This window comes from Lingula anatina, chromosome 9 (assembly GCF_051362555.1).
Source record: "Lingula anatina isolate TDL-2025a chromosome 9, LinAna3.0, whole genome shotgun sequence".
Taxonomy (NCBI): domain Eukaryota; kingdom Metazoa; phylum Brachiopoda; class Lingulata; order Lingulida; family Lingulidae; genus Lingula; species Lingula anatina.
The window spans coordinates 3,322,957-3,344,707 of NC_141775.1; the positions used below are offsets into that span (position 1 = coordinate 3,322,957).

The following is a 21,751-nucleotide window of genomic DNA, read 5'->3' on the forward strand; positions in this document are numbered from 1 at the left end:
TATCGATGACAATATTTAAATTGAAGGTGTTTGTGCCCTTAATGTAATCAAGAAATATTCAACTGACTTTTCCCTTCAATCATATGATATGATTGAGGCATTATCAATTTTAGATAAAGCTATATAATAATGATAACGATAAAGTATAGTACTGCTACATGTACACTGCACTTGTACTACATGCCCAGCCATTCATGTTAATTTCTGCAAGGGGAAGTTTTTCTTTATATATAACAGTATATGTTATATATATATAGTAGAAGGCATTTGAATTTCATTAGGTGATATTAAATAAATAAATAAATAAATAAATAAATGATATTGCTTATTTGTTTTATTAATTGCTTTATCAATTAGAAAATATTTTCAGATGCAGGTGAAGTACGTGAATCTTTGTTTAGCAGAATATCAGAGCACAGTCAAAATCCAATAAATGGGTACGTATTATAAGCAAAATAATCTGTAGATGAAAGACAGGGTGAAGTTTTGGAAACAACTACATCTTTATGAATCTGTAGACGTCTATAATTTTGAAAGCCACTCTGCTTACTGTCTTGCTGAAAACATGGAATCACTCTTGAACTTCTACCAATGTTCTTTATCTCAAATTTCCACCTTATATTAAAATAATAATAATAATAATAATAATAATAATAATAATAATAATAATAATAATAATAATGTGATAAATTATGTAACTTAAAAGTTTCATCATTACAGAGGTATGATACGTATATGCATGACTTACTTCTGAGGTTTTTCCACTCACTGGTCTGTAGTGACATATTCCGCCATCTTGAAGCCTGCCATGAAATGCTTTTAAGCTTCAGTCAGCATCACATTGAAAGCAAGACGTTACTGTTCACGTAATCCAATGTAGCTCTGTGAATAACTTACTATAGAGGGGGAAATGACCAATTATACGCCCTGAAACTCGCCTTTTATTCTGGTAGACGTTCAAGGTAAGAGTATTCATAAGCATGCAAAATGAAAAGGGTGAAAAGTGAGAAGTCTGTCGCATTTAACGATAACGGTTCAAGTTGGGGTCAAATTGTGGGATCACTGTGTGACCCGTTTGACAGTAATATAGGATTGGTGTCTTCTGGTTTTAATTCCTCGACTGGTTTAAGTGTCAAGGACCTATACGACATAATAAAAATTTTCAATATTTCACAACTCGGCACAAGACGCAAGTTCTCAAAATTAGCCCAAACATGTACTAAAAGTTCAAGTAGTAACTGGTGATGATGTGTGTGGTTCTCCCCCGTGAACTTTAAACTTAGCCAATCCTTTCAGCTTTGAACAAATATTGGACACTTATGCAGTATGCCTTCAAAATAACTCATGCAAGTGTTAACTAAAAAGTTGAATTACCCTTCGCTTTGTCAGGCCCATAGCCAGCAATTTTCAAAGGCGATTCCTTATCTTATGAAACCTACACTGTATAAGCTTTGTGTACCAAGTTAAATTTAACCAATAGCGGACCTTAGGCTATTCCAGCAAAAATGGGCAGTTCATCCCCCCCCCCCCCCCCCCCCCCCCCCCGATTAATGATGTATTTCAGATCCACTACATGAGTTAAATACTGAAAGATAAATAAAGAAACTGTTAATGTATAATTATTATGATAAGATCTTAAACCTGTTTCAAAAAATAATAAAATTGTACAGCTATATTTTAGAAGTGCAATCATGGCCATGCGGGACTTGGTGGAAGGGGAGTGTGGTGCTGCAAACCCACTCATGAAGCTTACCACACACTTCACACAGGACAAGTCGCTGCGACAGGTAGGTGTGTGTGTGTGTGTGTGTGTGTGTGTGTGTGTGTGTCTGCGCATGTGGGCGTGTGCTCTTAAGTTTGTTTTAGCTACATACAGGTAGTCCACGATATTAGTCAAATCACATTTGGTGAAAAAAATTTTCTCTAACTATATTAAGAAATATAAAAGAAACATAAAGAATTTTGAAAAGGATTGGTTTTCATAATAATAATAATAATAAAAATAATTATGATGATAATAATGTTTTTTGTCATTGACAGTTTAACTCTATATATATATATATATGTGTGTGTGTTTTAGGAAGGGTTCCAGCATGCCAGACGACCTGGAGTGGTCAGCAGACCTTTTGGAGAGGCCAGGGAAGAAGAGGTCAGTTTTTGGGCCATTTTATGGCATTTGGTTGCCAGTCCTTAAAATTATAGAATTTTCTATGTTCCTAATTACAAAACTCATGATCACTGACAGATACATTTTATGTATGTCATTAGGATTTTATGACATTTTAGTCAGTCTGCTATCTTACCACTGGCCCTGCACCAAAAATTCCATTACATTTTTAACTTGGTGAGTAAAATTTTTTAATTTATCCAGTTGCTAGCCATTATTTTTGCCTTGGGCCACTATAGTTCACTTTCATAAGTTAAAAAAAAATCTATTTTCAGCTGGTTCAGGAGTTTCTCCAAGAACAATATCGACAGATGGCGCCACAGACATTTAGCATGTCTGGACTTCTGCAAGAGATGCAGGACATTGAGAAGTCCCGATTACGACAGGGCCCACAAAGAGGTGAATTCTCCAATTACGTAATACATAGTCTATCTATATATTTATCAAATTCATTTTCATAAGAGCCCCATTTTGCAAGCATGTTAGAAGCACAAGACTATAGATATTTGGGTTTAGTATGGCTTCTTATTGTCTTTTATATAAGGGAAGAATTCTTATCTAAGGAGAAAGCATGGCTTGCTTAAGGATGTCAAAAAAATGAATAAAATCATTTTAACATTAGACATAATTATAGGGCAGATTCAGATGTAGTTAATAAATCAATGGTAAAATGTACTATGTGCCATAAGCGTTTCAAGAGCCCAAAAGGAGAGAATCCTGGGAAAATTTATTATGTCACTTAGGTTACATAAATTATGATAATTAGTATAAAATACCCAACAATGATAATACATCTTTCAAAGAATCAGAAAAAATTTAAAAAAAAATATTTTATATATTTATTATTCAAATTACTTGCTTCTCAGGGCCAGGAGTGGCAGATCTAGCCAGACAAGAGAACTGGGCACAAGAGTTTCTGGCCACAGAACATCCAGTAGGGCTAGATGACCATGCGTGGTCCACTGAGTTCCTGTCCGAGCATCCACCCCCACATAGTCCTGAGACACTGGCCGAAACCAAGTGGGCACAGGATTATTTAGACCAACATGAGCACCGGACATGGTAAAATACTTCTGTGAAAATAATAAATTATTAAACTGCTGAGTTGCCAGATATACTGATATTTTGTGTATATTGTTTGCTTGGCAACCTTCATGTGTTAGGGGCTGCTCTACTATAAGTTGTTCAGATCATTTTAATGATTGAGAAAATGTTTTGTATTATTGAGAAGCATAAGGTGGGTAATTTATTTGCTTTATTTATTTCTGTTACACAGGACAGACGAGTATGGACAAGATGTCTTAAGCGAACAGAAGTGGGGGGATGAATACCGCCAAGAGGATGAGGACGAGTTAGCCAAGACAGCCAGAGAATTTGCTGGCAGTGTGTCAGATCCAAAGTTAGCAAACTCAGAGGTATTTATATATGAATATTCGGACAGTGCATTGGTAGTAATGTTATACTTTTGTACCTTGATCCAGGCGTGAGATGCAATTTTAATGGCAAATAACTACTTGTCTTTGGTGTTTTGATTTTTAAAAAACAGAATAGCAGAATAATATGTTATTTTTTCCAAACTATGGGTAAACAGATACTTCTTGTGTGTATTTTGTTAAGAAATTATAGTAATAATTTTTAGGTAAGCAACAGCTATATGTTTATAATTTAGTAAATGCTTGACAACTATAATTATACTTATACTTGCCTTTCACTATAATGGGTACCTGATATTAACAAGAATGTTTAAGGGAATTTGAATATGGTATTTCATCATTTGAATGTGAAAATGTTTATTATTTTCTTTTAATTTAAAAGAAGTATTTGTTTATACTGGATGATAAAAGAAGTGATGACTTAGGCTATCAAATGGAACGGAAAGCTATGTAATAGTAATTTATTAAAAAAGTTAACCAAAAGGTCAGCATTTTAAATTCATAGTATAAATACAATGACCTAAGAATATTGAAAAAACATGAGAATCAATTAAAATGATTGTATGTTTTAATGATGTATATTTCATTAGAATTATTCTTAAACTTGAATTAAAAAGTATATATTTCACCAATATTTTAAAAGGAAAATGTGGGATAAAGTAGTTATTTTATGAAGAAAAGGAAATAGTTGTATAATGTGATTTATGGCTTCTTACTTCAGGGGGACATTAGTGTTGAAGTGTATGTAAAACACTTCTTGTAATCTTTTGCACTCTTGGTGGTCCATGTATTATCTTAGGAACCCATCCCAGCCTCTTTTTAGCATGAAAAATCTTCATCTGATTTCCAGTTTATGAAATTCATCCGGAGGCTTGGTGATGGAGAGGTCACCATTAAAGACAACGAGGTCGTAGAGAGGGGTGGCGTAACGAGTGAAGCGCGAGCAGCGAATGAATGGGTGCACGATTATAACGTGCACGATGAGCAGGTATACTCAGAATCATGCAAAATGATTTGTATGAGGAATTTATGGTTTCCAATAGAAGTATTTTCCAAAAAGAAAAAAAAAAAAATCAGATTCTTCAATTGAATATCAGTATGTAGAATGAAAAATATTCCATGTGATTTTGAAATGGTAGATAACTAATTTCAGTTTTAAGAAAAGATGGAAAAAGGAGAAAAAAAGCCTTTGATTCAAAATATGATGGGGACACTTGTCTGATACAGATGATTGAAGGAACATTTAAATGGGACTTTTTGAATCAAGTTGGTACATCTCTACTAGCACAAAGTTTAGGGGGAAAATGAAAGAGACTTGAAAAATTGAAAAAAATTACTCAGAATTTATCAGCATTTTCTTTATTTGCTCTTTTTTTTTTTTTTTTTTTTTTTTTTTTTTTTTTTTTTTTTTTTTTTGCAAATTTTAAGAATTAATTTGGATAACTATTGAATAATTTATAATTTTTTCCTTTCCCACCTGTTGTTACAATATTGATTTAATAGTGTTGTTTTATGTTTCAGTTTTGCTTTAGATTTGTTTGTTCTTCTGTTTTCCTCTGGCTGGTTCTTTTATGTATAGTTCCTTAACATTTTCTGACATTGTAGTAGAAAGGTGTTCTGTCTTTGCCCATAGTTTCTGCTTACAGCATACTGATTAAAGGACCCTGAAAAAAGCTTTGTGGGGGATCTTTTTGATAGGCACTCACACATTGCTATTGTGTTCTTTCCTGCATATGTTTTTTCCCTTCTTGCAGCCTTTATGTTCTGTAGATTTACTTTAATTCTTAATAATTTTTTTTATTCTTTCACTGCATTGTTGTATCTTGTGTTGTTTCTGTGTACTAACTTTTTTGCGAAAGCTTTAGAACTTTTTGTTTTGTTTCATAAGCAGTGTAGCTTAATCCTATTACCTTAGACAGATGTTGTTTTAAGAATCATGTACAATGGAAAAGAAATTGAGTTAGATGAGACATAATTGTGTTAGTGTGTTAGGTGAGATAGGATTGTGTTTCCTGTGGTGTGGCTTATCCATTGGTCTCTTTGTTGTGCAACCCCATTGTTTCTTGGAGAAGAGAGAACCCTGACAGCAAGATTGCATGATTCTGAGTGTATCTGCTCCCATGTCACCTCTGATTAATTTATTAGTACCACCAGCGTGTACGCTGGCGGTACTCATGGTTTTAGTCCCGACCCGTCTCGTCCGGCTCCGCCGGCTCCGCCGGCTCCGTTGGCTCCGCCGGCTCCGCCGGCTCCGCCGGCTCCGTAAGCTCCGCCGGCTCCGCGTACTGGCGCCGGATACAAGTCACCGTTACCGCTTCTCCTCCTAGACCACAAGTACCCCTGTCCCCATCTCTTGGATTTAGGTCACATATAACCTCAACTTGAACCCCCAGGTTTTTTTGTCTCAGTTGGTGCATTGACCTGGGCGTGACGCTCGTTGAAATGCACCCTTGTCAAAATTTTTGAAAATTCAATGCCAATTATCTACCCTACCGAAGGACTTATGGGAAAATTTTCTACAGACGGCTGACCGAAAGTCATATGTGGAGATTTCAAATATGCCCTTGGATTTGATCTTTGACCTTTGCTTCAAGGTCAAACGGGCCAAATTTTTCAAAAAAACCTAATTTTTTACGAAAAAGAAAATGTTTGCCCTGATATTCAGAAACTACACAGAGTTAACCAATAATATTTATGGAAAGTGTTACCCTTTGGGTCATCTTTCATCTCCGTGAATTTGGGGTCAATCGGTGCATTTTCACGGGAGTAGGGGCCATAAGATACCGAAACTGAAAACTGTCTCTAATTCGGGAACCGTTAATGCTAGAGACCCATTCTTTTTTGCATTTTGTAGAGCATGTAAAGCCCAACACTGGAGGTCTCCGTTTTCTTGTATTTCATACGGTTTTCGTGCTATGCTGTATTAAAAAGTACATTGTGGTGAACCACACTTTGCAAATTTTCTGGCCTTTATATTTCCAAAACTGGCAGTGATATGTTCATAGTTACTGTTGAACTTGAATAGGAAGTCATATACTGGCAATCAATCTAACTGTGACCTTGAAATTGACCTTTGACTTACTTTTCCTCATGAACTGAACCTTTCAAAATTTTGTCTTTTTTATCTCTAAACCTGGCAGGGATACACCCATAGTTACAATTGAACTTGAATAAGAAGTCATATATTGTCAGTCTAACTTTTACCCTGAAATTGACCTTTGACCTACTTTTCATTATCTCCAAAAGTGGCAAAGATGCACCCACAGTTACTTTTGAAATTGAAGGACTTATGTTAATGAGAGGCAAAGATACACCTGAGGTTCCTATTGAAATTGAGTTGGATATGTAAATGTAACCTTACATTTGATTTGGACTACTTTGTACCAGGAACTGTATTTTACAAATTTTCCAGTTCTCATATCTCCAAATTAAGCTGCAGAGATACACCAGTATTTACTGTTAAAATTGAAGATGAAGTCATATGCTATACAAAATAAGTCATTTCTGTAATAAAAAATGTTTTATTTTCATAAGCTACACTTTTAAGAACTATGTTTTGACAAAAAGTTATGAATCAATTAATCAAAGTATCTATTTCAAGTAAATACATGTTAAAACATATAAATGTAAAAAGTATTAACATAATAATTATCCATTTCAAGTATAATAAAAATTTAAGGTATGATACATATTAAATTAAATAATCTAACCTCTTTGTTAGTCAAAATTTGCCAATCTATGCATGCGAGTATAATATATTTTAAAATTATAAGATTAAAGTTCTATGTTAATCAGAAATAAATAAAACATACCAATATATATTAGGATTATGTGTATATAAAATATCTATTTATAAACATATATTATATAATTTAACAATGTAAAAACAATTGAAGAGAGACCCCAAAAGATTTCCCCACTGAAAATGTACCCCTTCCCCCCATAAAATAATAATTAAAATCAATTTTCGTGTTAAATAAATTTTAAAGGTGTTTTTTAGAGCTGTGGATGGCCACAATAAACAGTGACCCTTTTACCAAATTAAATGTATCAAATATAATACAAATTATCTGTTTATCTTTTTATATTAAACACTTAAAGCATCTCTTTACATACATTTGTTATAAAATAAAATCACAACATCTGTCAATCTTAATTTAAATGTTGAGGTCAAAAAATAAGAGTGAATATATTATCATGATTATTTGATATGTACTAACTATAATACAAATTAAAATATTTTACAATCAATCTGTGCATACATGTGTAATACATATTGTTAAATAAATCTCTTTACAGATAAAAAAATTCATATTGTGTTATATATTAAGGCAATCATTTATATTAGAAATAAAACCAAAATATGTTTATATACAGTTTAAAATGCAAACTATATGTACAATATCCTAGCAAATACATTAGGCCATTAACATCTGAAGGAATATATTTACAAATAATTTATATTAACAATTCTTACATATATACAATGTTTTTTTTACAAATAACTCCATATTTAATATACTATGCATTGATGGGTATAACAGCGTATACAGGATCATGGTCGCTGTAATATGTGCACAGTGTACCTGTTTCTATAGTGCTTACATTTTGTACATAAATATGATCTAACAGGCTAGTGTACCCTTTAACACCTCTAAATGTTGGAGAGGCAATCATTTGCTTATGGTGTTGTAAACAAGGAAGACAAACAGAGGTTTGAGGAGCTTTAGATAGATCAATATTGAAATCACCTAACAAAATTGATGGTTTAATGGGCTTTTTGTTTTGGCTTAAAATTTCCTGTATTTTCCTATTAAAAGCTGGGCCTACAATTGATGGTGAACGGTACACAAAGCTTACGTAATAACCATTGATTGTTAAAGTTACGCTTTCAAAACCTGGCTCTGTAACAAAGTTGTTTTTGACCTCAGTTGCTTTCAAGGTGTTGCGAATGTAAACGGCTACCCCCCCTCTAGAGGTGTCATTTTGACGATCACATCTTATGAGCTGAAAACCAGGAATAGAGTATTTAGCAGAGGGGACATTACTATTTAGCCAACTCTCAGTAATACCTACAATATCTGCCACAGCCATCTCTGGATTACTTTTTAAGTCTTTGAAATGAGCTGGTAGAGATTGGATGTTGTGACATACAATTGTTAGTGTTTTCTGTAATGGTCTTAAAATTGGTAATGTGTCTGGGTTGACAGGTTTCATGGCCTTCATTGCATCATCTACTTTAACGTCACAGTACAAGTTTGCTTCATCAGTTTTATCAAAACTTAAAAGTTGCAGACCTGATAATTTGGTTGCACGACTAAGTGCAACATACCCAATACCAGGTGCAAAGACATGCTTCAACGAAACCACAGCATCAGTGACAGTTTTACCTTGAGTTTTATGGACAGTGCAGGCCCATGCTAACTTAAGAGGGTATTGATAACGAGCCACTTTTACTGACTGATGGTCAAAAAGTTCTACATGTGGCTTAAGTTGTACACTGTTTGTTGGTATGTTTTCAGGTCTTACTGTTTGTTGCCTGGCATTTGCACCTATTTTGGGGTTATCAAAATGTACCCAGATGTACTGAGGTTGATTTAATGGTTTTGTACCTTGTTCTATCTTAACAACAGTACCCATGACACCATTTGAAAGTCCATCACTGACATTAAGATTTGTGGTGAGCATAACTCTTGCATTTACAGCAATTTCTATCAGTGGTTTTAACGCCAAAGAATCTTTAGCAAAAGGAACCTTTTTTCTTTTTGATTGTCCTGACCTTGAATGGATTATATCAGCTGCCTCTATAGTAATTATGTCAGAACAAAGTGTCTCCAAGAGATGTTTGTTATGTTCATCAACTTCTTTGTTCCTAGGGAAAATATACAGTTTTGTTGAATCTGCTGTAAGTTGATCATTCACACGTTCAAGAAGCATAGCTTTATCATGAGGTTTTAATTGTTCTTCCTTTTTCTTTGTACGGATAGCATTAAGCAAATTAGCAAATGGTTGATCGTCTTTTTGTCTCATTATTATTGAAAGCTCAAATTTTAAGAAATTATTCCATTCTGATTCATAAAGTTGGCCTGGATCAGTAACATAAAGAGCTTTATCTGCTACAGGAGCCACTTGATAAAAATCTCCTACTGCTAAAACACTGATATCTCCAAAAACCGATTGGGCAGAGTTGGTCTGTTTGATTTGATTCAGTCGCTGACTTATATTCAGCATCATGTTTTGACCAACCATTGAAATCTCATCTATTACTAAAATTTGGAGACTTCTGTATCTTACACGAAGCTCTGTTAATAACTCTTCTCCCAATGGGACATATTTTTTCCTATCTTTACCTTTTTGACTTCTTATCGCAAAAGCAGAATGAATAGTTTGACCCTGTATATTAAATGCAGCTGTTCCAGTGTAAAGCCCCCTTTACACTGGACGGCGTCCTTTCTGCGTCCAGCAGTCCGGCCCCATTTGAGAGTTAAAAAATTATAATATTTTACGTGCCGACAACTGGCCGATCATTGAGCATTCATTCTGATACAAAATTAATGCTCGTGCCTCCTTATTAAGACCACAGCGATGCCAAATTTCATGGTCGCAGAAAGGACGCAGAAAGGACGCCGTCCAGTGTAAAGGGGGTATTAGCAACTAAAAGCACTTTTATATCGTCTGGATTTTCATTAGGTGAATCTAATGAAGTCAAAATGTTTTCTGCTTCATACCGAAAAGCATTTATAACATGGGTCTTACCTGTCCCTGCTCCACCAGTAAGAAAAATGTGGAAGGGTTTTGGATTTTTGCCTTGACTTTTTTTTAGACACCACTTTCGCATGTAATTGAATATTTGTAGTTGTTGACTGTTCATAGACCTTAGCATTTCTTTTGCTTGTTTTGTTGAAATCTGCAACTGAAGTTTTTCACATGATAAGTTTGATTTCTTATATGCAATTTTATCTGGTAGAGCAGCATCTAAATCTGGAAGATGAACTTCCTCAACTGCATCTTCACCTAGAACTGGAAAGTTTTGTTCCATTTTATCATCAATCCTTTGTTCTTCAGCCCCCGGAGCAATATCAGCCCACGCATCCTCATGATCATCATGGGATCGTTGTAGAGCACTATCAATTACCTCTGCATCTTTTTCAAAGGGTGCACTATTTCTGTTCACTAATTCATAAATAGGGATCTCTTCATCATTTAAAACAAAACTAGCATTGTTGTGAAAACTTTCATATGATGTAAATGCAGAAGGTAGGATTTCTTGCCCTCTATGAGGATAAAACAAACGCAATCTATTTTCAAAATATCTTTCTGGGTCACGGTCTATTGACCCTTTTAAATATCTTATGACGATGGGTCTGTTGCGCAGACTAATAAATCCATAGTTGTTTAATAAGGTAATGTCTTTACCTTCACTATCACTATGTTCATTTTCACTATCTGAGTTATCTTTGTTTGTTTTGATTTGTTTTGAACCATACATTCTATAATTGGCAACAAAATGTGCAAGGGACATAAACTCAAATGTTTTATTATCAGGCCTATGCCAATACCTTTCTAAGTCAGACTTGGCCCAGATATTATCCAATCGTTTTTCCTTGGCTTGTTGTTTTAAAATGTTTAGAGGCAAAGACAACCTAGTTGCATCTTTATCTGCTGCTATCCAGCGTACTTCTCTACTTGAACATTTGAGTTTCATGCCAGTACATCTGTAGATAGCCTCCATAACACTAATTTCCCTGTGAGTAATGTAAACTTTTCCTAATGTTTTGAGCTCATTCACAGCTTCAGTGTTTCCTTGTCTAGCCTCTTTTTGAGCAGCCTTAAGAAGTTCACCCTCTTCACTCTCTTTTTTTGAGATGTAGGACACTATATAACAAATACATGCATAAGCATCTACTATATACTGTATATCTATGTTAGCATCCCAAGCTTCTAATAAATGTGGGTTATACTGATTAACCCAACATTCTTTAGGTTCTCTTTTTAAAACAATGATAGTTTTTCTAGCTAAAACACCCATGGAATATTCAAGACTCTCTTGTGTCATGCCTGCTAATTCTAAACACTGGTGGGCGGAAAGGGATATGTTTTTCTCATCACTAGTGATTTTTGCCAACTTTTCCAAAGCTTCTCTAGCTTCTTTTCTTATAATTTGTTTAGGTTGTTCTTCATCTAGCTTGATTGGTTTACATATAAAGGTTCTGGTAGATACTTGTCTTGGAAAATTAAACCTACAAGTTTGATTCCCCTTCCTGCAACTACGTGAATGATTTTTACTATGCATTTGTAATTTGGATACTTTTTCATACAAAGGTTCCTCTTCATGTGGTAACTGGCAAGTAACATACTTGTCAATAAAACTAACTACATCTGTTGGCTCAGATCTATCTAGAATAGGTGCATCTTGAACCCAAAACAAAGCATGAATATGTGGCCACCCCCTTTGCTGAAATTCTATTCTATAGAAAAAATCAATCACATTGCCTATTGGATGTGAAGCAGACTTGATCAGGTCATTTATTAGATGATGACTGCGTTTATCAAACATGGCTGCAGCAATAACTGGGTTACTGTTAATAACCTTACAGTGTTCTGTCCAATCCATCTCATCAGGGACTACCTTTCCCTGAGATTTAAGAATAGCATGAACAATTTCCTTCCATCGTCTATCTGCTGCAGAAAAACTACAAAACCAAGTTGGGATACCCAGTTGTTTTACCATGGCACATAAATCTTTCATTGTTCGCTCCCAGTATGGTGCAGATCCTCTAACTTTTGATAAAAACTTATAACCTTCATTATTTTTTAGCATCTGTTTTAATGAGTTTTCTGTTTCAAAACTATCTATATTAATCTTGCCTGATTTTGCTGAACCTTTTCTTTCACTTATTTTTGCAGAAGACAAAACTTCTTGAAATTCTTTTATGTATTGTAAGTAAAATATATATTGTGTGTTCATAGCAAATTTGGTATCTGCAGAAAACAGTCTGCTTTTGATATATTGACTAAATGACAACTTGTACTTCCGGCTTTCAGAAAAGGCGTTTTTTCCATTTGGAAACAAAGTTGGGAAGGACTGAACTTCCTTGTTGAATGTAGACTCAGGATGCTGATTTTCCGATGGAGCAAAACATAATATTTTGTCTTCGTACTTATCTGATATATGCTGAGCCAAATCTTCCGGTTGTAAGCACGTTACAAGTGGAACACTTGTTTCTGTAACTTCATCCTCTGTATTATCTGAAAAAAACAACAACAAATAATTACATTTGTTAATATATCTGATATATAAACAATAACAAAATTATAGCAAAAATTACGGAAAATAATGAAATCTGCACATACTGGTACACTACCTTCTCATCTGTGTACTTATACAATCAACAAATAATAAATCAAGGTATTTTTAATAATACAAATAACAAACAAATAGAACTATATGTCTGTCTGTCCACCAGCATTATATTTATGTCTATACAATCTACAAATTTAAACAAAGTAACTTAAGTGAAACTACAATATAAATTTGGTGCTTACCATTGGATTGTTCCCTACTCGAAATTTCTTGACTCTCTCCCACAGTTACTCTGGTTTCCACTGAAATTACAAAGAACAAAACCATCTACAGCTGAGTACTTTTTAAGGCAGCTACTTTGTATACATATATAAACCATCAACAAATAATAATAATGATAACATAAAATCATTTTGTGTCTGCCCACTAGCACTTTATCTACATGTTTATACAATCTATAAATTATAATTAAGAAACTTTAGCAAAACTACAATATTATATTTGTGCTTACACTTGGATTGTTCCCTACTTGAAATTTCTTGACTTGCTGTCACAGTTACACCGGTTTCCACTAAAAATTACAAAAAAAAAAAAAAAAAAAACATCTACAGCTGAGTAATTTTTAAGGCAGCTACCTTGTATACATATATAAACCATCAACAAATAATAATAATAATAACACAAAAAACATTTATTGTTAATGTGCAATTTAATTTTCATACTTACTGTTTGATTCTTTCCTACTTGAAGTTTCTGGACTCCCTCCCACATCTATACTAGTTTCCACTAAAATTACAAACAAAAAATCCACAGCTACAGCTTGAATGTTGGCTATTTGAGGTTACAATCTTTACTTTTCCAGCCTTAATGATATGCACTCAAGTACAAATTAAAAAAAAAAAAATTAAGATATATTCAACATGTCATTATTATAAATTTACAATAATACAGTCAACATATTTTTTTAAAAATTACAAAAAAATTCTTGCTTACAGTTTGGTTGTTTCCTATTAAAAGTTTCAGCATCATCTTCAACACCCACATTGCCCTGTACTAAGATTATAAATAAAATAATTTTCAATTCAATTCAATTTATTTCTGTACTGGTACATAGATTGTCATGACCTTGTACAATATGATATACAAATGATGATACAATACAGTTAGTGTATTACCATCTTTATATAATGAAGATAAGTACTAGTAAAATAATGACTACTTTCAGACAATAGTAAACTAATTATTAACACAGGTATTTTGCCTATATATTTACAAAAGTGACAACTAATATAAAAGTGAAAATATAAAATGCATAAAAAATGAAAAAAAACAATCCTACCACATTACTTTAAATTCAAGAAATCACTGTTATCCACATTAAAACAGTAAACAAATTAATTAAAAAAAGCTTCACAATCAAAACATTTATTTACAAAGAAATAATTTTCATGCTTACATTGTTCTGTGCTAAAATTATAAAAAATAGTTACTTGGAAAAAACTGTAAACTATTTCTTAACACAAAAATTTTGTCAATATACTAAAAACATGATAGTTATTATGCAGTACAGCTTTTATACTTACTGTTTGATTGCTGTTTACTTAAAGGTCCTTGACTCTTTCCCACAGTTGTACTGTTTTCCACTAAAATTACAAATAACAAAACCATCTACAGCTAGAATTTAATTATTACCTGCTTGAAATTAAATAATTATGTTTAATAGCTGTATGAATCTACACTACATATGCAAATAAAAAATCCTAATACATTCTGTATTATTCAAGCAATTACATTTCTTCGTTATTCCTACTTGATATAATTACATATTTATCAAAAAAAAAAAAAAAAACAAACAAAAAAAAAAACAAATAAATATTACTTGACATTCTTTTATATTTACACCATAACTATCAAAACTTTCATTTACTCTACCTGTTTCATCGCTGTCCTCATTTCTAAGGTGTTCCATAGTAGTTTTGACTCCTTCTTCATCATAGACAATACCTACAAATCATTTTAATTTTTACACATACTTCCTAAAAATATTTTCTTACCTTATATCATATAATATTTATAATTTTTTATTCTTGTGACACATGATATTTTAATAATGCACACCCTTGATATAAATTTCAATTAACAATAAAGCAAAATTTTACTTTTAAATTGTTATATATTTCTCAACTTACCAGAAAAATCAGGATGGTGTTTCGAAAGAAAATCAAATGCTTTTTTCACTGTTCTTGGACTTATTTTCTGATACAGATGATGACCTTTGTATCCAAGCTTTCTTTTTAGTTTAACTCTAATGAGTCCACTTTCACGTGGAGAGGCAGGTAATTTTGTAATTGTTTCCTTCACATTGGCTGGTACACACACAATAGGGCCATGGACTCCATGCTGTTGGCTTTTAGGCAATGAAACAATTTTCATAAAAGGTATTACTGGAGTTAAAAGTAACTGTTCAATTGGATTTAAAGTACCAATATCTCCTGGCATGTCCATAGATTTAATGCTATTTCCATTATAACTAATTGGTGATACTTTCTTCTTAGACATTTTCTGATGGCAGTAAGTGCATATCTTTTTCTCTGCTCCCATATCAATAATTTTGCTCAAAATTAATGTTTCCTCCTGATAGTTTTGTTCTCTAAAAGCTTGTACTTGGTTCCTAAAGCGAAGACGATTACAACAACAGCAAACAAACTCGGGGATTTCCTTACATTTCTTTTGGAAATTTTGTATGGCAAAATGTACATTTGTTTGCTGTTCTTTTAGCTTTTCCATCTTGAATCTTTTGGAATATATTCCTGGACTGCTCTTCCTCCAGCGTCTCTCACTTTCCCTTCTTTGCTCCTTAATGTGTTCTTGTGCACGATGTTTTTTCACTCTTTCTTGTATTTTCGTTTGTATTTTCTTCTGTGAATAGTATAATTTTCTTGCAATTCTTCTCTTTGCTTGAACAATTTTTGAAGCCAGATATCTTTTTTCCCTCTCTTGTATTTTTCTTTTCACTTCAATCTTAGAACGGTGCAATTTTTGTTTTGCCTGTTTCTGTGATGATTTTTCTGCATCTGCTAAGTATATCTTTTCCCTTGCTTGTCTAGCTGCTTTGACATCTTTTTGTGCACGTCGTTTACTGTCCCGTTCTTGTATGTATTGTTTTACTTCCCTGTCAGATCGATGTAGCTTCTGTTTTGTCTGTTTCTGTAATGATTTTTCTACATCTGCTAAATATTTCTTCTCCCTTCTTTGTCTAGCTTCTTTGACATCTTTTTCTGCACGTCGTTTACTGTCCCGTTCTTGTATGTATTGTTTTACTTCCCTGTCAGATCGATGTAGCTTCTGTTTTGCCTGTTTTCTTGATCTCGTTTCTACATCTGCTAAATATATCTCTTCCCTTCTTTGTGTAGCTGCTTTGACATCTTTCTGTGCACGTCGTTTACTGTCCCGTTCTTGTATATACTGTTTTACCTCCCTGTCAGATCGATGTAGCTTCTGTTTTGCTTGCTTTCTTGATCTCTTTTCTGCATCTGCTAAGTATATCTTTTCCCTTGTTTGTCTAGCTGCTTTGACATCTTTCTGTGCACGTCGTTTACTGTCCCGTTCTTGTATATACTGTTTTACCTCCCTGTCAGATCGATGTAGCTTCTGTTTTGCTTGCTTTCTTGATCTCTTTTCTGCATCTGCTAAGTATATCTTTTCCCTTGTTTGTCTAGCTGCTTTGACATCTTTCTGTGCACGTCGGTTACTGTCCCGTTCTTGTATATACTGTTTTACCTCCCTGTCAGATCGATGTAGCTTCTGTTTTGCTTGCTTTCTTGATCTCTTTTCTGCATCTGCTAAGTATATCTTTTCCCTTGTTTGTCTAGCTGCTTTGACATCTTTCTGTGCACGTCTTTTACTGTCCCGTTCTTGTATATACTGTTTTACCTCCCTGTCAGATCGATGTAGCTTCTGTTTTGCCTGCTTTCTTGATCTCTTTTCCGCATCTGCTAAGTATATCTTTTCCCTTGTTTGTCTAGCTGCTTTGACATCTTTCTGTGCACGTCGTTTACTGTCCCGTTCTTGTATATACTGTTTTACCTCCCTGTCAGATCGATGTAGCTTCTGTTTTGCCTGCTTTCTTGATCTCTTTTCTGCATCTGCTAAGTACATCTTTTCCCTTGTTTGTCTAGCAGCCTTCACTTCTGGTACTTTATGACCTTTAGAATCACGTTCTCGTATCTTTTGTCGCACTTCTTCCTTAGATCTATGAGATTTCTGTTTAAGTTGCTTTTTTAATTTATTCTCTGGGCTAGCAAGAAACATATGCTCCCTTTTGCGTCTTGCATCTTTCACTTCTTCTTGTCCAAAATGGATTGCATCTTTTACCTTTCTTTGCTCTTTGATGTGTGCCTGTGACCTGTATACCTGTCCGCTTTCTTTCATCTTCTCCTGGACACTTGGCTTAGAAAGGTAGGTCCTTTTTTGCTCTTTTCGTTTCAACATTACTGCTATTTTCCTTCTATATTGTGCATCTCTTTTAATACTTTTTGTTTTAGTTATTGGCTGGGATTTGTAGGCTTTTACTTGTTCCTTTCTTTTTTCCTTTTTTTGCATATCTTCGTATTTCCTCTGCTTTTCGAAATAAGTTTTCAGTTCAAAGGAAAACAGATCATTTGTAAGTCTAACCTTGCAGGGTGTCACCTCAAAGGCAGTGCTATCATTTAAATTTAAAGAAGATGCTAAAGCCCTTAGATAGATAACAAGTTCACTTCGTGACCGCAGTTCCAAAACTGTGGCCTTCCCATTTGGGTCGGTCAGTCCTCTAGAATTTCTGCTATGAGAATCAAATATATAGTATCTGCCATCATGTTGTCCTAAAACCATTGTAGCATAACTTAATTCTTCTGAACCCATAAGAAAATAAAAATTCCCTGTTTGAGTATACCCAAGATCTACTGCATCTTCTAAATTATAAAATGGAGGACATGACTCCTGCATGCCCAAAGATCCATTCAAAGCTTCTTCTGTTCCAATAATATAAGTACTCTCGTTGTACTCAACTTCAGTCGGCAACTCTGTAACAAGCAAGAATGTTTTTTCTCCTCGATTCCTTTGATAAAGATCATCACCAGCATACAAAATACTTTCTACATCTGTACTGTCCCACTCCCTGACATTCTTCACCTCGTTATATACAAGTGCCATCAAAGCCATGCAAGTACACTGTGAGCCAGCATTGCCCTCTAAAAATATCTCACTTCCTTGATGAATCCTGCCTTGCACAAAAGAAACAATGGAATATCTCGAACTACGCAGAGCTCTCATGCTCTCTCTTTTTTTTGCCAAACTCTGTTTAGCACCCTGTTTGCTTTTTCGTGGCATTATCTCCTTTTTCTTCTTTACAGCTAACTAAAAAAAATAATAATATATATATATATCATCATATGCTTAAAGTTTACTAGAGCAAAAAAGTTACAAATTGTTTTATAATATTCCACATTTGAAAATTATACATTATTGTTTTACAATACTATTGCCAAATAATGACACTTGAATGTAATTCACTGACTTACTACAATACCTCATATCTATAGCTACAATGAAAAAAATGATTCGCTACATTACCTGTCTCAAAAATATTAAATCATTATTCTCATAATCATATCTAAAACATTATTTCCTTGCCACTGCTTCACATCATTTTCAAAGTACTTGGTTTTTCCACTCTTTTCTAAGTATGTAACAAACTTCCCACTAACTCAGCCTTACATAATAATGTACAATATGTGACACACTCCCCTTATAAACCTTCATTTCAATATATACCAAATGAACAAAAACATATAAATAGAATTATTGTGTACATTATTTCAAATTCACACAACAAAAAATTATCTTTACTGCCATCCACATGTTCCATTTATACAAAAATTACAATCTTACCTTAATATCTTGTCTGCTAAAAACTAGCTTTTCTTTTCTCTTTCTTTAAACCTGGGCCTTATATCTTGCTTTCTGCTTTCCAGACTTCTTTCCTTCTCTATAATCCAAGCAGTCAGTACACTGTAAAATATTTTTATTTCTACAGTTTTCCCCCAAAGCTTGGTATTCCTTCTTCTAGCTGATTTAAGAACCATGAAAGCTGTTAGGTCTCCCTAGACTGCACATTTTTATAACCCATGCAACAAAAAACCTTCATTGTTTGGAAATACTGTATAATTATGCTAATAATTTCATAAAGATCTTTATTTCAAGAAACACTGTAAGCCTATAACAATCTATCACCATATTGAATAGTACACTGTATTCCCATTGTAAAATATGAATAGTTCATCATTTAATGCCCTCATTTAAATGTATCTTATCATTTCTCAAAACAATATATTCACGGTGACACACAATGAAAATGTCTCTCTGTTCAACCCAGGTAAATTAGATGTAAATTGTCACTTCAGTGAACACTGAGTGTCCAGTGTACACAGCTATCTCACCAATTAAACCCTTCATTTAAATATAAATAACCAATTTAACATAACAATGTGTCCAGTGGTATAATATATGCTTTTCATGCAATTAATCTCTCTCTAAATGTATAATAAGTTTAAATGGATAATAACTCTTCATTTTGGCCAAAAAATGATTTTTCCTAAAGAAACAACAATTTTCCCATACTTATCAATGGTTAATGGATCTATTTTAACATTTCTTATTGAAGTGGTTCTAAGCAAAACTTTTCGTATTTTGTTGGTCCATATCATGTTTGAGGAGAATATGAAGTTATAAGTTCTAAGCTTTTGTAGTTACTGGGTATACTTAAAAAATAGGAACCAAGATGAATAAATATTAATTAATCCATTATTTTATAATCAAATATTTTTGAATCTAATGCACTTGACTAGGAAATAAGTTATGTTTAATGTATTTAGCCTTTATTGTTTAGAATGATCACAATTATAAAAAAAATATCAAAAATAAAAATGTCCTTCCATAACACTATTTTATAAGTTTTCCCTATAAAATGTCAAAAAAAATCATAATTAATCATCAAAATCTAACATTTCTTTTGGATTCTGATGTCTTGTTGTGTCTGGTTTCAGAAATTAGAAGTTTTGTAAGTAGGATTCTTTTTTTAAATTTTGATGTCTGCCACCAAATACCACGGAGTGGCCCTTAAAAGCATTTTAAAATCCCATTCCTATTCCTACAAAACCTAATAACTTTATATCAAAAGCAATCAGAATATATTTTCTTCATTTGTTTACATTGATTATATATGTTTAAAAAGTATAAAGAGGGCACTTTTAATATACTTTAATATGGCAACAACTATTTAGAAAACTTCATGTTTCACAAATAAAATACCTATAACCATTAAAAAATTTTGATAATCATTTATAGTTAGAATTCAAGAATTTTAAAACCCCATCCTTATTCCTAGAAATACTAAAAAATTTATATCAAAAGTAATCAAAATATATTTTCTTGCATTTCTCATAAAAAACAGTTGTAAACATTTTTTACTAACTTCAAAATACAAATTTGATTACATAATTTTTAGTATGGTAACACCTCTTTACAAAACATGTTTCCCAAATAAAAAGACTATAACCATTAAAAGTATTTTTGATAATCTTTTATAGATAGAATTCCACGACTTTTAAATCCCATCCCTATTCCTAAAAAACCTAATAACTTTATATCAAAAGCAATCAAAATATTTTCTTCATTTGTTTACATTGATTAGATATGTTTAAAATGGATAAAGTGGGCATATTTAATTTACTTTAGTATGGCAACACCTCTTTACAAAACTTCATGTTTTACAAATAAAATGCCAATAACCATTGAGAAATTTTGATAAGCATTTATAGTTAGAATTCCGGAATTTTAAAATCCCATCCTTATTTCTAGAAATACTAAAAACCATTTATAGTTAGAATTCCATTTATAGTTAGAATTCCAGAATTTTAAAATCCCATCCTTATTTCTAGAAATACTAAAAACTTTATATCAAAAGTAATCAAAATATATTTTCTTCATTTTTCACATTGATGAGATATGTTTAAAATGGATAAAGTGGGCATATTTAATTTACTTTAGTATGGCAACACCTCTTTACAAAACTTCATGTTTTACAAATAAAATGCCAATAACCATTGAGAAATTTTGATAAGCATTTATAGTTAGAATTCCAGAATTTTAAAATCCCATCCTTATTCCTAGAAATACTAAAAACTTTATATCAAAAGTAATCAAAATATATTTTCTTCATTTTTCACATTGATGAGATATGTTTAAAATGGATAAAGTGGGCATATTTAGTATAATTTATCTTCTCTTCCACTATTTTGTTAAGTATTAAACATTTTTGTCACTAAGACATCCTTAAACTATGACAATTATACAGCAAAATATTTAATTATACTTATTTCTGAAAATGTTTATAGTATTATTTCAATTATTATATTTATAGCAATAAAGAATTGTATTCTTCCTTCATCTGGTGACATTTAATAAAGTAAACACATTTTAAATACATTATTAGTACCACCACCATGACTTCTGGCACTACTCTTGGTTTTCAAAGAAAACATTCAACTCACCCTTATACCTTGTATCCTGCCAAACCAGCTGTTATTTTCCTTCTATAAGCTAACACAGTGGGTTGACTACAGAGATTCCTCTATTTCTACAGGTGTCAGACAACCTCTGAACTTCACTTCTTCACTGACTGATACTGAGATTGGGACAATTTTTATACACTACAAACAAAGACATCTCTCATAACAAATGAATTCCAGTTTATTATACTGCATATAATGTTATCAGTTTCATACATATGTAAAGTGTCACTTCAGC

At 32.9% G+C, this 21,751-nt stretch overlaps 3 protein-coding genes across 11 annotated transcripts in view; 1 reads left to right on the forward strand and 2 right to left on the reverse strand.

Annotated features, from left to right (window-relative positions):
* The first annotated feature begins 792 nt into the window (after positions 1-792).
* Positions 793-21,751, forward strand: part of LOC106174898 (peroxisomal targeting signal 1 receptor) — a 29,445-nt gene continuing 8,486 nt past the window's right edge. For 4 of the 7 annotated variants that reach the window (XM_013556662.3, XM_013556664.2, XM_013556663.2 and 1 more), the window contains exons 1-7: positions 793-962; positions 1,682-1,787; positions 2,081-2,149; positions 2,443-2,566; positions 3,034-3,229; positions 3,444-3,582; positions 4,451-4,588. In XM_013556662.3, coding sequence (XP_013412116.2) covers positions 1,692-1,787; positions 2,081-2,149; positions 2,443-2,566; positions 3,034-3,229; positions 3,444-3,582; positions 4,451-4,588 — 762 coding nt within the window. In that variant the 5' untranslated portion in view covers positions 793-962; positions 1,682-1,691. Of the gene's footprint in view, positions 963-1,670; positions 1,788-2,080; positions 2,150-2,442; positions 2,567-3,033; positions 3,230-3,443; positions 3,583-4,450; positions 4,589-21,751 lie in introns of all 7 variants that reach the window. The other 3 variants (XM_086995023.1, XM_086995024.1, XM_013556667.2) reach the window with 3 other exon arrangements.
* LOC106172699 (uncharacterized) lies at positions 7,099-10,018 on the reverse strand. The gene has a single exon (XM_086995025.1). It carries the CDS (start codon positions 9,847-9,849, stop codon positions 8,122-8,124), a length of 1,728 nt encoding a protein of 575 aa, XP_086851151.1. The 5' UTR covers positions 9,850-10,018; the 3' UTR covers positions 7,099-8,121.
* LOC106153597 (uncharacterized) lies at positions 10,027-21,667 on the reverse strand. 3 transcript variants are annotated; one of them, XM_013527587.2, is made up of 10 exons: positions 21,496-21,667; positions 18,836-18,955; positions 15,094-18,301; positions 14,837-14,908; positions 14,488-14,547; positions 13,898-13,957; positions 13,631-13,690; positions 13,416-13,475; positions 13,147-13,206; positions 10,027-12,849 (listed from the first exon to the last, which is right to left on the reverse strand). In XM_013527587.2, exons 3-10 carry the CDS (start codon positions 18,272-18,274, stop codon positions 10,196-10,198), a joined length of 6,207 nt encoding a protein of 2,068 aa, XP_013383041.2. In that variant the 5' UTR covers positions 18,275-18,301; positions 18,836-18,955; positions 21,496-21,667; the 3' UTR covers positions 10,027-10,195. The 3 variants fall into 3 exon arrangements, with proteins under 3 accessions (XP_013383041.2, XP_086851148.1, XP_013383043.2); XM_086995022.1 differs by having other exon boundaries at positions 21,504-21,644; XM_013527589.2 differs by lacking the exon at positions 13,416-13,475.

Bases quoted from the DNA above. Each gene is read 5' to 3' on its own strand.
- LOC106172699 (XM_086995025.1), bottom strand. From the start codon at position 9,849: ATGGTTGGTCAAAACATGATGCTGAATATAAGTCAGCGACTGAATCAA.
- LOC106153597 (XM_013527587.2), bottom strand. From the start codon at position 18,274: ATGCCACGAAAAAGCAAACAGGGTGCTAAACAGAGTTTGGCAAAAAAA. The intron at 13,691-13,897 runs GTAAGCAAGAAT...TTGTAATTTTAG, and splicing joins TAATAGGAAACAACCAAACT to TGGAAACTAGTATAGATGTG. The intron at 12,850-13,146 runs GTAAGCACCAAA...TGTTTTTTTCAG, and splicing joins GAGTAGGGAACAATCCAATG to ATAATACAGAGGATGAAGTT.